We start from the raw sequence: 17223 nt of genomic DNA, 5'->3' as shown, positions 1-17223 counted from the left end.
AACATTAGATAATAGTTGCTAATCAGCTTCAAACTGTATGGGTTAAAAGAGTGTTTTGAAATATGATCTGTGATTACCCATTTTGGGTAGTTGAATTACTTCACATGCTTCAATTAAGGAGGGTGGGGTGGGGGTTAATCAGGTCTGTTTGGCACATATTGTGTCACAGAAGTGGATATCTGATAGTTTGCAGCTATAAGACCACAGGGATTTGAAGCAGAAACTTTTAGCCAATCCTGCAAGATTGGTTTTATATTTGAGTAACTGAATCTCGGTCTGTTTTATTTTTGTTATAGATAAGAATGAATGTGATACTGGTGTGAACAATTGTTTACAAAGTCAGAACTGTATCAACACTATAGGATCATTTCAGTGTGTTTGCAAAGAAGGATACAAAGACTCCAATTGTATTGGTATGTATTAATGAAATAAATGGTAAGTATATAGGTACAGAATATTAGGAGTGTCACGATACACTGATGCCCAGTGCATCGATGCATCGCGATACTACTGCTGATGATACCCTTGTTTGTGTATCGATTCCTATTTTGACCATGCATCGATTCCTATATTAATTCCATATTCATTTATCGAAACCAATTTGTGCTGGTATGTACATATTGACAAGTTATTTCCTTCACAAAAAATGACAGTGGACAGAGAATATGCAGACCTTGTCTTTTAAGGTGTGCAAGTGTGATCGCACTCGTACAGCGCACGTAACTTCAATATGGTGAGTGTAAAAAATAACGCACATTACACTTAACAAACAGCACACGTAACATAATTATGTATATTTATTGCCACTATTTACCTTGTGAAAGATAAAAAAAACGTGACGAGAATGGTAGCATCCATGCAAGCTTTTAACATATGACTAGTACAAATCAGAAAACACTGGTTTAATAGACATCTTCGAAGATGTACCAATCCGATCAAAACTCCTTTGCCTATTTAATTTATTATTAATTACAAACAGCCCACTTTTGAAAGGTAATAGATCACAGCGCCTGATACGGCTAACTCATTTATACTGTTCATATAGTTATGAAAAAAAGGAATTGAATTAAATAGTAGCTTCTGTAGCCTACACAAATGAATTCGTTACGGAAATCAGCAAAGTCGGTAAAATTGTCTTGATTAGTTCATAACTGTTGGCCTACAAAGCTTACATGAGGTCCCAAAAATGGCAAGCAAAAAAGAAATGAAATTTAGATGAAGACAATTCAAAGTAGACGGAATGATAAAAAGAAGGAAAATAAATGCTAATAGGTATGTTGGAATAGGCCTACATGTAGGTCTAGTTTACAAAAGTGTTTTTTTGACGTCTATTATTTTTCATTTTTATCTTTAAAAAACAATCGAATAAAACTTCATTTAAATATTTGTATTTCAACCAGAGGTTAATGAATTTATTTATATATGTATATCTGTACAAAATAAAGTAACAGTAATCAATGATCATAGCCTTTTTTTTTTTTTCCAATACGTTTGTTAGAAAGTCACAGACCTGAGGTCATAGTTCTAATTAAATCACCTCCTCAGTAACAGTGGGTTTTTCCCATCCCAAACTATCCTAATCATGTTTGTTGTACATAACGAAATTCAAGATAAGTTGATTCCTACACATGTTTAGCTGCAGGTTCACCAAACCATCTGACACTGAAAAGGTATCTATAATTGTGTTTATCAAATTATCTAAATAGTACATATTGTAGTTAAAAAATCAAATTGTCTGCATCAGTGCATGACATAATTATATTCCTATGGTACTAACATTTTTTAATAATTCCAGTCCTAAAAGTGAAAAGAAGTCGGACTACACTAATGAACCAAACAACATTAAATTAGAAAAACACATTATTGGTTTATTGGTTCATTTTTGCAACATATGTCTACATTTACATATACATTTGTACCAATTACTTCATAAATAATAATGCTTGGTTTTCACTCGCCTTAGCATTTTGATGAGTGCGATTTTTCACTCGCCATGGTTTTTCAGAAGCCAATGACTGAATATGTGTCTGCTTACTTCAATATGTCTATGATGTGGCATTTCTACATTAATCAGTGTTTTACTTTTATCAGGTTTATAATTTTTTTTAAATGACATCACCTGAGCTTCAACATTTTGTTTTACTGGGAAAACCCTGTGAATCAGGTATCGTGATACATATCGTATTCTGGGCTATATGTATCGTGATACGTATCATATTGTCAGGTGTATCGTGACACTCCTACGGAATATATTTGTATTATTCAGATTTGTACATATAATTTATAGGCTATCCAGTAGGGTTTAAAAAATACTAAAAACAATATCCAGAAGTTATTTTCATGCAACAAGCAAGGTCATTTCTTATATTTAAATTTTGCTATAGACACCATCTTGATTTCTGTTTTAATTTAGTATATACTTAAAAACCTAGCTATATAAAGGGTAATTTTATTGATCGCATAATAACCATATTTTAGCTGTTGCATAGAAATTATAGAAGCTGTTAGCAAATCGGAAAAAATAAACTCAGCATTCCTGTCCTGAGTACTCACCTCCGTTATCTGGACTGTCTGTCCAGGTGATGGGGTTAATGGTTACGGTAGTTGCTAAAGAGTTTAGTCAGGTAGAAATCTGTGTAGTTACCTTATTCCCCATTGAGTCACTAAAACCCAGGACCTACCAGCTGTAAGTCTGGTGACTTACTCACTAAACCACCAAGACCGGTGTATGTATATATCCATACTCGACGTATATATAATTAGCATGCCAAAAAAAACCCATAATATATGTACAAGTTGCATGTCCACTAGTATCAAGCAATAGCAAGTCTTTTAATGACTGAACCATTCGAATACTAAAATAAACACGTTTTGCGAATATGGATCAACACACATGCACAGTATCTCTCTCTCTGTCTCTCTCTGTCTCTCTCTCTCTCTCTCTCTCTCTCTCTCTCACACATGTATGTATGCAGGCATGCTATACACACACACACACAAACACACACGCACATGGAAGCACATGGACATACACATGTATGCATGCACACGCACACACACACAAACACACACGTGAACACACACATGTATGCATGCACACACACACATACACACAGATGCATACACACAAATGCACACTTACCAATACACTTCTAAATTCTAAAATTGGTGGATTTCATCAAAATTCAGCCTACATTTTTGTATTTTCCCACAGATATCAATGAGTGTTCGAAGGACAAGGGTGGATGTAGTCACACTTGTGAAAATACTGTTCCTTTTTATAACTGCAAATGTAATAATGGTTATGTTCTGTTCACTGAAAATGGGACGATGAATCGCTTCATTGCTGATGGAGAAACTGGACTTAGACAGGGAGATGTGTATCACATTAACCATACGTGTGTTCGTAAGTTCTTTATGCTGCAATTTATTGTCAATAATTAAAACTTTAGTGGAATATTCTTTGTTTTAAAAGTAATATTACATCGTGTAACATTAACACCGATTATACATGCCCACATTTCTTCATAACTGTGTTTTTAGTAGAAACTATTCATTATCTTAGAAAATAATGGGTTATTTAGCAAACATATGGAAGGTAGCCTTGGGTGAGATATTTGTCTTAAACTTAGTTACTCTTAGGGTATGTGAAGGATGCCACAGTTTAATGAAATAATTATTTACAAGATATTTTCTTGATACAGTCACTCAATAATTGTGACCCAGTGTTTAATTGTCATAAGCAAAATCACAGTGACCTGAAAAACCATTCTCCTGAATTGGTGCTAGGCAGCCAATCACTCTCCTCATTAAAAATATTGAAATAAATATATGATTCATTACAATTTACTATATACATGTCTGTAAAATTATTTTTTTTAAATTTAATTTGTTTTTATAAATTTATTAGTTTTCAACAATGAAACTTAGATAAAATGTACATGTAGTATGTACTTTAGAACAGTAATGTGGTGGTCCTGGTCCAGTGTTTAATATTGTCGGAAAATACTGTTAAGATTTCAGATATTTTAAATTTAACTGTGTATAAACCTTGATTTTTGTCAGCCACACAATGCAACAGAATATGAGTCTAATTATTTAAAATTGCAAGACTATCAATTGACCCGTCCCCTAAAGCTTTCCAGCAGTGTGTAGAGAAGATCACGGGTGATTGCTCATCTTTCCTGGTGTTGGCAGGAGACATCATATTCCATGTTTATTGTTGATGTTGTAGTTTTCAGTTACTTGTAGTTTTATGTTTACATTAGGCAAGTACTTCAAACACTTCCAAAATTAGTTTCTTTAACAGTAATAATTATACAAATTCAAAATAATTAATATTTTGACTTGACAAAATGAATATGACACTTTTCTTTAAATGAAGGCATCATCTATTCATTTATAGTTAAAATAGAAAATGCAGACATCTTTATATATTTTATACATTTTGCAAAAAGTTATATATTATTTGTGCATCAATGATAAAATTATATCCTTTAAGTTAATACCAATTTAATGTACTCACACTTGTGGGTAAAATTGATATCTACAATTTAGCATTAAATCAATTTGTTTTTAAATTAATATTTTTTAGCTGTTACCTGTCAGAGACCTAACGATGTTGCTAATGGTGTCATTCACAGCAACAGATCAGTATTTTATTTTGGGGAGACAATCGACTTCAGCTGTTCATTAGGCTGGAAACTGAATGGAACAAGCAGTCTAACCTGTGCTGCTGATAGAAATTGGAATAGTTCTCAACCTGTTTGTGAAGGTAATACTATATTAATTAATAGACTTTTTAAATTAATTTTTAAAATTTTAATTGTGTATATATATATATATATAGTTACGGGTAATTTAGTACCCGTTTTGCAACTTGTTTATAAAATACTGCATTATTCTATAATTATGAATATTATTTTAATGTTTTAAAAACAGGAGAAAAAGATGTTTGTCAACATTTATGTACTGGTAAGATTTTAAAAAGACAATAAAAGTAAATATTTTGATGCACTTAATTTTTTTGCAATTAGCACATACCTCAAACAGGTAATTTTGTGGGAAATAAATTTGCATTGGCCCAAGAGAGAAAAGAGAAATACATTTTTTAGTTCTTTTAAAGTATATACAATGTACATGAATGTTTACGGTATAGGTTGCATTGTAGCCAGAACGGGAGTTCCCATCCCAGTTATTATTTAATGATCTTACCATGTATCTTCACCTATTAGTCGATCTCGACAATGAGTTGAGTCCCTATTGTCCGAACCAAATTGTTAACAACTACAAAAAATTACTCTCCTACCTTTAATTGCCATTAGATTTCCTCCAAAGTTTGTCCAGACACAAATCTTGAAAAAACCCATTACAATGACACAGTTTCCACATACCAGATACTAACCATGTCATCTATATCGACTTCGCTGAGAGCGCATAGGGAAAAAAGCATGTAATTTTGTATCAGCTGCCATTTTGACTTTTTATGGAATATTCTTCAACAGGGGTGAAAGGATAGGACTTAATCTAACAACATCATAACATGTTATGATATAAAAGCGAACGTGACGACGTCATATTATTATTATTTTTGGTTATTATTATTATTATTTTAATGATACCGCTAGAGATCATCGATTTCATATTAATTGTGTCACATACTTTGGAGGCTTTCACCCCTCTTGAAGAGTATTCCATAAACAAACAACATGGCAGACGGCAGAAAACTGCATGTATTTTTCCCTATGCAATCTCAGCAAGACAATATCGGCAACATCGTTGCAGTCTCGTGTGTGGAATATGTATATTTGTAGTGGGTTTTTTGCGATTTGTGTCTGGACAAACTTTGGAGGAAATCTAACGGCAATTAAAGGTAGGAGAGTAATTTTTTGTAGTTGTTAACAATTTGGTTCGGACAATAATTTTAAACCCTGAAGACATGAGCCATAAAAAATTACCTAAAAGATGAAATTATTAATTTTTTTACATCATGATCGAATGGCTAATGTGTGCAGTAATGGAATTAAAAGAGGATTATTTTAAGAGCAATGTCTTTGCACATTGGTATCCATTTCCAATCACATTTCCTAACATCAAAAGAGAATATGTCCTAACTGGATACTTTCACCTTATAGTACTCAGTGTTCTCGCTGCTCCATTTAAGAGGAGCTGCCCGCCCCGCTATGTATGAAGCCGCCCTTCTTTCATGTTCTGCCGCAACTCCTTTATTTTTCTGCGCCCCTCTTTATTTTCCCGCATCCTAATATTTTCCCGCACCCATCTCCGCTATTTCCAAATGCACACTTTTTCCACACAAAAATAATCTGTTCTGCACATTGGACATCAAAGGAAACAATCCGCGTTGTGTGTACACAAAAAGCAACTGATAAAAAAACTTCAGTAGCTTACGACAGTAAACGTAACATAATTGAACAGTATTTTTAACAGCCTCTATTTTGTCTCATATCTGTATCCATTTGTAATTTGATACACGCAATAAAAGTTATATTTTATTTGAGCATGTAAAAACATTTTATTTGTTATCGACTCTGCAATCCCTAACTATCATCTGGTATTTTGTCCTCAATTGCACATTTAATTGGTTGCAACTAATGAATTTTACTTTCTGTCAGTTATGTCTACTATCATGGCTGGTGAAAATAAGTATTACATGGCATACAAAATATATTTTAGCTCTACCATCATGGTTGATGAAATAAGTGTTACACAGTATACAAAATATATTTTAGCTCTACCATCATGGCTGATGAAAATAAGTATTACAATGCATACAAAATATATTTTAGCTCTACCATCATGGCTGGTGAAAATAAGTATTACACAGCATACAAAATATATTTTAGCTCAATTATCATCGCTGATGAAAATACTATTATTCAAAATATATTTAATGGCTGATAAAAATACTATTATTCAAAACATATTTCAGCAATACCATCTAATATTGCTGATATATCATTGTACAAAACAAAACATATTTCAGCCATATCATGTCCCAAGTTTGTGAAGACAGGAAAAGATGTCCAGAAAGTAGAATACAGAGAATAGTTCCAGACACTGATGTAGGATTTGGTGATGAGGTCAACGTGGAATGTCTGTTAGAAAATGGCTCACTGATGAATAAGACTCTTTACTGTGAATATGACAACCAGAACAAGTCCTACTCTCTTCAAGGAGACTCTCCTGTCTGTCCAGGTAAAGCAAACTGTTCTTGTCTGTGGGCTTCATATTAAGAACTTGATGTTGATCCTTATATGTAAATTAGGTTGAAGCATGCTGTCCTGGGCACACACCTCAGCTATATGTGCTGTATGTCTAGGACAGTGCATTAGTGGTTAGTGTTTTATAATGTGTATAACAAATAGTATTGAAAGAAAATATACTGGGGGGGAGATCACTCTGGTATGTAACATGGTGATAAGAAAAATGAAGTTGTTGTCAGAATATAACAGTTAATAGTTGTGTTGGTTACAAAGCAGTTGGTAAATATATATATATAATGACCTAGTTTCATCTCATTAATCAGTTACAAACATACTTTGAGTTGGTGCCAGTATTGGGATGTGAACTCGGTACCTAATGGCCTTAAAGATGATAAACTAACAACTTTGGCTGGATAAGATCAGGTGAACATCCATAGTATGCCAACCAGTCAAAGCACCGCTGGGGAAAATGTACCACTTCCTAGATGAATTCTCAATTATTTATGCATGATTTCTGCTAAAAAATGAACTCGGCTGGTCTAATTTAGACAATGCAGTATTTGTCATGACTTCTCTTAGATTTCCCATCTCCAAAGAAGCCAGTGCTTCATCACATTTTAGTATAATGAAGAGTTAATATTATAGAGAAATTTAAAATCGAATCTAAACAGATTCATTGGAAAGACAGATCTGTTTTATGAACAGCATGTCTATTTTAATACTTATAACAAAAAAATTCCTTTAAAAATGTTATTAACAGATCTCCTGTTTGCAAGTTCGTCCATGTTCAAATTTATCTAAGTCATTCCTAGGAAGAGTAAATATAACATGGATATAAAAAATTTTATTAAATGAGAAGAAAGAAGGAAATGGTTTATTTAATGATGCACTCAACACATTTTATTTATGGTTATATAGTGCCGGATATATGGTTAAAGACCACACATATATTGAGGGAGGAAACCCGCTGTCACCACTTCATGGGCTTTTACTTTTCGATTAGCAACAAAGGATCTTTTATATGCACCATCCCAGAGACAGGGTAGCACATACAACGGCCTTTGATATACCAGTGGTGGTGCACTGGCTGGAGCGAGAAAATAAAATGAGAAAACAAGCAAGCAAAACAAACAAACCAGTACGTAACATAAATATGAACCAACCACTGCTATTAAAAGAATAAAATACAATATCCAGAAAGATGTTTTCTAAACAAATTTACATTATATTGTATAGAAAGAAAAATATACCAAGTATGTGAACAAAAGATGAAAGTTATCTCTGTTTATGGCAGTTTCTGATGAATAAAATACTATATTTCAGAGTACAATATTTCACGCGGTTACCTAGGTAAAAATCTTGTGAACTGACTTCTAGTTGTAAACCTAAGATTTTGAAATATGATTCCCTGTATGTCAAATAATTTTAACTAAAGATAAAAGAAGACAAAACATACACATAGGAGACAGAACCATACCCTCCAAGTTGTGAACTATTTTAGATTTACATGTGTTTCCACCTCAAAGGAAGGAAGGAAATGTTTTATTTAACGACACACTCAACACATTTTATTTACGGTTATATGGTGTCAGACATATGGTTAAGGACCACACAGGTATTGAGAGAGGAAACCCGCTGTCGCCACTCCATGGACTACTCTTTTTCGATTATGCACCATCCCACAGACAGGATAGGACACCAGTTGTGGAACACTGGCTGGAACGAGAAATGGTCCAATGGGTCCATCGACGGGGATCAATCCTAGACTGACTGCGCATCAAGCGAATGCTTTACCACTGGGCTACGTCCCGCCCCTCCACCTCAAAGCTTCATAATCCTGGTCTGATCTGAATTTGTTTTATTATCTGCGGCAGTTTATAAATCATTAATTGAGCTAGTCACATGGAAGAGGCCAGTCAGAATATCTCGTCGGCTAATGAAAAGAAACTTAATGTTTCAGACCAAGACTGTCCGGTCCACCTTTAAATATAAAATATTTGTGCCTCAGGTGACAAAACTAGGTCATGTGTTTTTAATAAATGACTGTGCATTTCTGATATTGAATAAAATTTAATGTGCCCCGACTTGATTCCATCCAATGTGGTTGAATGTTGCAGTTGTTGATTGTGATCAACCAGAGAAGATTCCTGGAATGAAAACACCGACTGTGACTGGCACAACTGTAAACAGTAGTTTTACCTTTGAGTGTACAGAGGGAGCAACGAAAAGTGGGCTATCATCAGATGGAAGTCAGTCTACTGTCACCTGCCAACCAAATGGAAGGTGGGGATTTGGAAACCTCACATGCAAGGGTGAGTAATTGTAGTCCCGACCTGTTAAATGGAGGGGTCTATAGGTTTCGTCTCGGACCTTCTGTGTCTCTGTCAGTCTGCATAGACAGTCCCACATATAGTATTCCTAAAAACAAACAAAAAATCACAATGTCTCAAGATATTCAGCTGAAATTTTGAATATAGCTTTGTCATGTACTGTTTCAGATCAAGGTTGACTTTCATGGCAATTTACACATTTTTCAGAGTTATGGTCTTTGAACATAGCTAGGAGATAAGAGAAAAAAAACCCTTCAGACTTTTTTTCACAATACCTTAAGATATTAATCTGATATTTTGTGTATATATAGCTTTATCATGTACTGTTACAAATCAAGTTTAACTTTCATGGCAATTTACCCATTTATGACAGAGTTATGGCCCTTGAACTTAGGAGATTAAAAAACAAACAATTTGGCTCAGTAGGGGACCTGTATTGCTTTAGCAGTATTCTCAGAATGTTTGTTATTTTTTTTTACTTATATTTTTTTTAACTTTATGAATGTGATGTGAGGATACAAGTAACATATCTTAGTTTGTTTTATAATAATTATTTTGTTAATTTGTTTTTTACTTATAATTTTGTAAATTTGTTTTTTAATTATTATTTTGTTAGTTTGGTTTTTACTTGTTATTTTGTTAATTTGTTTTTACTTATTATTTTGTTAATTTGTTTTTTAATTATTATTTTGTTAATTTTTTTTTTAATTTTATTTTGTTATTTTTTTTTTTTTTTTAAATTATTATTTTATTAATTTGTTTCTTACTTATTATTTTGTTAATTAGTTTTTTACTTATTATTATTATTTTTTTTTTCTAATTATAATTTTGTTAATTTGTTATTTAATTATTATTTTGTTACTTTGTTTTCTAATTATAATTTTGTTAATTTGTTATTTAATTATTATTTTGTTAATTTGTTTTTTAATTATTATTTTGTTAATTTTTTTTTACTTATTATTTTGTTAATTTTTTTTCTAATTATAATTTTGTTAATTTGTTATTTAATTATTATTTTGTTAATTTGTTTTCTAATTATAACTTTTTTAATTTATTTAATTATTATTTTGTTATTTAATTATTATTTTGTTAATTTGTTTTTTAATTATTATTTTGTTAATTTGTTTTTGCCAGCTGCTCGCTGCACTGATCCAGGTACACCTGGTGGTGGGACACAGATCGTTGACGGTTACGAGGGTGGTCAGTCTGTCTCGTATAACTGCACACGGATGGGATATACACCTGATCCACCTGGAGAACTCTTCTGTATTATTAGTTCTAGTGGAGCTGCTAACTGGAATGGAACCATGCCAAGGTGTAAAGGTAAACATTCTTTTTATTTATCAGAACAGTCAATGCAAAATGTTTCTTGGTGGTAGGGCATTCATTGGAGGTATGACATAGCATCTTTACCTGTCTGATGAGCCCTTGTGTACCTTCCATTGAGATGAGTACAACAATGTTTATGAGGTAACAACTTGCATCTTTTCCGAGGTGTCTTTAAACATTCATTCATGCATTCTTTTCTTCAGTTTGGTTGTTATCGTATGAATTCTGTCTATTTTAGATACAACACCTCCACAGTTTACAAACTGTCCAACTAGTAATATATCCATCGACAGTTTGGATGTTCCAGGCTTTGCTGTACCAGACGCCCAGGACAACTCTGGACTGGTGGTATCAATAAGTGTAACTCCTCAAAACTTTGATCCATGGAAGCCAGTCAGAGGTGCAACTACGGTGACCTACACAGCTACTGATGGAGAAGGCAACACTGCTGACTGTGTAATTCAGATTATACTCAAAAGCAAGTATTGTTAATGTCACCTTTTGTATGTAGTTAGAAGACCTGTTAACTTGATTTGCTTGTTTCACAGCAAATAGTGCTGATATAACGGTACTGACACATATCATTGTGATTTCAAAGGCAGTATATGTTATTGGTTAAAATACCTTTTTGTGCAGGTATGTGACCCTCACGGCTCTATAGAATATTCCAGTCAGTTTTAAGGTGGTTGTTGGCTTTTGTGGTATGTAGCGAAACCAACTTACTTAAAGCTAGTTTCTCAAAAACATAAATGATAAACAAATAGAAACCGTTACATATTTATTCTACTAACGTAAATACATTTTACAACCAAATATATAAAATTATTATAACATTTCTTTTAACAATCTAGATTTATAACAAATGTCAGTCACCAGTAGTATAAACAAATAATTATTGCTAAATTAAACCCTAGATAATATTATTGTGTATTGAAAGTAGTGGAAATCCCCCTCCCCCCATATACCAGGACTCACCCTGGATCAAAAATACCTGTAGCCAAAAAATTAGCCAAAAGCAATTTTTATTAGCCATGTTGAAAATGCTTTAGCCAAAATTGTGTACACAGTACTGTATAGAGTATTTACACATGAATATGAAAATGCATCTTTACAGCTGTTCCACAAAACAACCCTAAAATAGTTGTAAGTGCCCCTTTAACAATTAAGATCGTCTTTGTGAAGACGTGCGAATTAGTTAAATAATGCATTGGTTTCCAACTATTTGGAACATCTTGGATGTATTCAATGGTGTCGGACTATTGCTGAATGCATAAGACACAAGATTTATCTCCCATATTTTTTTGTGTGAAGGTTGTATATGGCCTAGAATAATTTCAACTGAACGCAGAGTTTCATGAAAGATATTATGTGTATATTAGATCCCTTCTTACGCAAAGAGTTTGTATCCTTAGAAATGTACATCTACATTATTGGCTTAATTACAACTGTCTCGTACCAATGTAAATTTACACTGTAATTTATGACAACAGTAATTATGCTACGCTGTATTATGGAATGGGCTGGTGATTATAGAAAAAGGTTACACACGTGATGGTATTTACTATGATAGTAGTGCTAAGATTGCTTCGTGGAATGAGGCCCAGGTTAAGTTTTTTACTTGAAATGCATTTTATTAAAAAAGATTCTGATTTGAACAGAATTTTCTATTTCAGTTGTTCAATGTGACATTTGTCTGCTTAGCTTAGTAACTTGTTTAACGCCTATCCCGAGTCCGGCCTTCGATAAGATCGGGGGTCTGACTCGGGACAGGCATTTGTCTGCATGCAAAATATATATGCTATGACATTTCTATAAGAAAATATTCAGTGCATACTAGCTACTGTGTTATTTCTACTGCTCAGTATATATGTAAAAGTAGTGAAATATGACTTGCAAATTTAAGAATGCATCTAAGTTTTTTTTATTACTGTGCATATGCTCAAGTAGTTGTCTCTGTTGTTGATCGGGAAAGGGATTAGGGCCCTGCAGATCTCAATTTCAAATCTAATTGAATTTCAAATGTGAATAATCAAATGTCATATCGGATGCAGTTTGTGAACGAAGATTCATCTCAGGAAGGGAAATTGGAAATAAGATATAAATATTCACTGCATCGGATGCACCTATGCAAATTAACATGAGATTTAATTGGAAGTGACTAGCATATTGTTTCAAATTCAAGAGAAAATTACTGTTCATTCATAATTTGGTTTTGGGCGATGATCGTAAAGAACTGTATGCTGGTATAAGTATTTTAAGTAGAAGAGTTGCTCTCCCTACTTGTTTCAATTTGAAAAATCTGATTCAAAATTAGTGTTATCTTATTAAATAATCACTATCATCTTTCAATCTAAGTAATTATCAATATGCATACTGACACAGTTCAACTAGTTGTGATTCAATTGTAGTCAGCAAGAATTTGAATAATACAGCGCCCTACATAAAAAAAAACCCATTCTAGTATGTACATGGGTTGAACAGTTGAACTATAACATGAGATAATTCCTTGAAAATGATCATGTATTGAGTTTCAATCAGATTACAAAACAACTCGAGTAAACTTTTGAAAATTAACATTGATCACCAATTGAAGATCAACACTTCAGACCAGCGTAGCTCAAAAACAATTGTTAGAAAGTAAACAAAATGTCACGCATTGTTCATTGTTTGCCAAGATTATCGATTCACAATTCAATTACATGGCATGATAGTCGCATGATATATCTAAAAGTAGGAAAGTGTCATTAAACAAATAGTCCTTTCCTTTGTTGCAGATCGAGAATTTCCAAATCTTACTTGCCCTGATTCCCTGAAGCTCAGCATCAATGATACAGTATCAAGGGAAGTAAATCTTACCCAGTATATCACGTCTAACAGCCCTCTGAGTAACATTCCATCAGAGACGGTGAGCTTCTCTACATATGGACAGACAAAGAATTACCGTGTGTCCTCCACCAATGATATGGGCATGACAAGTTCATGTGCTTTTCAAGTGGAAATTGCTGGTATGTTTGAGTATATTTAAACTACATAACTATAAGTAAAACACGTTATATGAGGTCTGATCAAAAAGTTATAAAATTTAGCATTTATTATTTAACTGTTTTTATATCCTTATTTTGTCAGTTCTCCCAGTCAGCTTATCTTGAGATGTGATTAATCTTTTAACTCTGGTGTTTCACTTGAACTGTTTTTATCCTGCTGGTTTTAAATGCTGAACTCCTGGTTTTATGTTTAGTTTTTTCCAGACGATGTCAACATTTAGTTGATGAAACGTTGAGATTTTACACTTGTGGTTTTAAACAGAGACTTTACACATTTAAACATTTCAAAGAATAATGTACATACATCATTATTATGTGGTGTCCCTTTCAAAGTTGTCTCCCCCAGATGATATACACCTGTCCCAACACCCCTGCCACTTTTGGAAGCAATGCAAAGTAATACAGGAAGTTTTCAACTGTTATGCCATAAGTTCTGTCTTCCCATGAGTTATGGATGGTTGGAATGTCATCAAATTGCTTTTCTTTAGTTTTTTTAAAATACTTTTGTAAAGTGAAAGCAAAAATTTTTAAAATCATAAGTGGGGAGATTTGGTGAATATAGAGGGCATGGTATCATAAAAATGTGAGGAGCAGCATGTGAAGGAGTGTTGTCATGGTGCAGAAACCAATTACCATTTTCCTACAGCTCACAGTCGTTTCTCCTAACTTTATCCTTCATTTGAATTAAGGCCTTTTTTTTAATAAATGGCTTTGTTAATTGTTTTACTATGAGGTAAAATTTCCTGATGGTCAATACCTCCAACATTAAAAAAACATAATCAACATTGTCTTGACATTTGACCAATACTGTCATACCTGTCTTCTACTGGGAATATTTTTTTAATTATTATATATTTTTTTTCAATACTTACCTTAAGCTAGGGAAAGTTCTGTGGCTCACCTGTATTTATGTCTTAAAATACTTTTAACCAGTAAAGTGAATAACTTACTCAACAAAATAAGGTACGATCGATAACATGTTTTAATTAGTTACGTGCAACCACCTATCAGTAGTGTTAGAGTAGTCTCCCTTGTGGAAAATTATTTTTATCATGGCATAGAAACCCATAACAAGTTTTTTGGCAGCCGGCGGCAAATCGACTTAAAAAAGAAAAGGGACCTTGGTAAATGAGACAATATTAGCGAAGAATAAAAAATATAATGACGATAAGCAGGAACGTAAATTCGTACCAAGTGGAAGGAACAGTTTCCGTGGGTTACGATCACGAGATCAAATTAATTGAGCTGATGTTCGTAATGAGCCCATGCACAGCTATATGTGAGAAAATATTCTCCATTATGAACTTAGTCAAGACGAACCACAGGACTGTTCTAAACCAAGAGACACTTGAAAACACTGACAGTCATGACACAGAACCAAGACATTGAGAGATTTCTTCCCTAGAGCTGCTGTAAAGGAGTGGATTCAAAGTGCCCAGGGTACACACCATATCCTGTCTTTAAACTCTGATACGACTGAAGGTGGACCAGACATTTTAACAAAACCAGTGGATTAAAGTAAACAAATAAAGATCATGCAAATCAGAAAGGTTTCTATGTATATATATATATATATATATATATATCAGGGGTGGGGAAAAGCCCTTTTCTCCCGGTCTGGGACCGATTCTCGATCTCTGAGACCGAAATTATTTTTTTAAAACGTGTGTTTGCCGGTCCCACTTTTGTCATTCTTGTCAGTCCGAAGCACCTGTCCATTTCTATTATTGGAACAAATTCTTATCCGTCAAGTGGACAGGCCTGCCCAGACATCGGTATCTCATGCATGATTTAAAATAATAAATAAATAGTGGTCAATATGGCTAGTGGCAAGATGTCTGTGATTTTGAAGTCTGCCTAAGTATATTATATCGTCAGTCACTGAAGTCGGACCTACAGTAGTGTCAATCCACAGCCACTAGGCTAGACATTAATTTTTTGTCAAAGTTGCTGAGCCGATCAAGAGATTAAAACAGACGTGAACAATAACACCATTTCTTGTGAGAGAGCCATCAAGGTATTACACTCCAATTAAAACAAAGGACCCAGAGTTTGCAACTGGTTACAATCAACACCTGTCAACACCTATGTACGGAGCTTGTGGGGGTCGAGTGTCCCAGTCCGAAACGCAAGGAGACTTTTGTGGCAATACAAACTGCTTGAAATAGCATAAAATATAACTGAAATAATCTATAAAATGTATTTATTGTTGACTGTTCAATGTAGTGTCTATCCAATAATTATAAAGGATTTTTTTTTTTAAAATTTCACAAAAGGTTTCCACTTTTTTTATTAAAAAAGTGGGAGTAAACAGAAACAGCTACATGTACGGTTATCTCAAGAGCCAGTAGAGGTCAAATTTCGTCCAATCAGTGATGATGTTATTAATCTCTTTGTCTAAACATGTGGTAGCTCAGGTTGTCAAACGCTTCAACGGTGCGATCTTTTATTAATTTTCAGGACACAGTACTGAATATTCGTACTTTTTATACATATATGGGATTTAAATTCATAGCTTTTATTCCTTTTTTATATTATTTATTCCATTATGTAAAATATATACAATTTGTGGGGTGAGGTTTTTTTCACTAATAAAAGAAAGTTTATTTTTATTCCTTTTTTTTTTTTTCCCCTTCCCCCTCCGTTAATGATGACATAAAGCGGGACCGATTGACAATTTTATTTTTCCCCACCCCTGATATATATATATATATATGTTATTCATTTAAAAAATTCAACAATCATCACATAAAAATATGGACAAGTATTGTACAAATCAGGGAAAGTACATATTTAGTTTTTACTTGCCCGAGGGCAAGTACATTTATAAAATAGTTTTCCACCCCTGCTAGCTAGTGGCATAATCATTGAAGACTTCCAGCATTGCTTCCAAAAGTAGCAGAGACCAACATATTATCTGGTGGAGACTATTAATTTTGAAAGGGACAGCACATGATGTATGTACATTATTGTTTGAAATAAATACAGTCTTAGAACTCTGTATTCTCAGCATTGATGTGTATGCTACTGAGTGAACATGGTTGCGGTAGATAAGAGGGGATAGTTTCCTCTTACCCTGGATCAGACCTTATTATTTTGGGGTGGGACGTAGCTCTGTGGTACAGTGCTCGCCTAATGCATGATCGATCTAGGATCGATTCCCATCAGTGGACCCATTGGACTATTTCTTATTCCAGCTAGTGCTCCATAAACTGGTGTAACAAAGGCTGTGGTATGTACTATAAAATTGAAAAGAGTAGCCCATGAAGTGGCCACAGTGGGTTACCACTCTCAATA

General features: G+C 33.6%; 2 protein-coding genes across 2 annotated transcripts in view; both read left to right on the top strand.

Annotated features, from left to right (window-relative positions):
- Window positions 1-293: 293 nt before the first annotated feature.
- Window positions 294-7068, top strand: LOC121379497 (beta-2-glycoprotein 1-like). The gene is made up of 4 exons (XM_041508142.1): window positions 294-413; window positions 3215-3406; window positions 4595-4774; window positions 7004-7068. Exons 2-4 carry the CDS (start codon window positions 3331-3333, stop codon window positions 7066-7068), a joined length of 321 nt encoding a protein of 106 aa, XP_041364076.1. The 5' UTR covers window positions 294-413; window positions 3215-3330.
- Window positions 7069-7075: 7 nt separating this feature from the next.
- The window catches only part of LOC121379496 (sushi, von Willebrand factor type A, EGF and pentraxin domain-containing protein 1-like), a 61450-nt gene continuing 51302 nt past the window's right edge, over window positions 7076-17223 (top strand). The window contains exons 1-5 of the mRNA XM_041508141.1: window positions 7076-7215; window positions 9341-9535; window positions 10688-10876; window positions 11121-11360; window positions 13657-13887. Of these exons, the coding sequence (XP_041364075.1) occupies window positions 7137-7215; window positions 9341-9535; window positions 10688-10876; window positions 11121-11360; window positions 13657-13887 (934 nt within the window). The 5' untranslated portion in view covers window positions 7076-7136. The remainder of the gene's footprint in view (window positions 7216-9340; window positions 9536-10687; window positions 10877-11120; window positions 11361-13656; window positions 13888-17223) is intronic.

The sequence above is a fragment of the Gigantopelta aegis genome, chromosome 8 (genome assembly GCF_016097555.1).
Source record: "Gigantopelta aegis isolate Gae_Host chromosome 8, Gae_host_genome, whole genome shotgun sequence".
NCBI lineage: Eukaryota > Metazoa > Mollusca > Gastropoda > Neomphalida > Peltospiridae > Gigantopelta > Gigantopelta aegis.
Note: the sequence above shows the minus strand (reverse complement) of the source record. Positions and strands in the feature narration are given on the sequence as shown.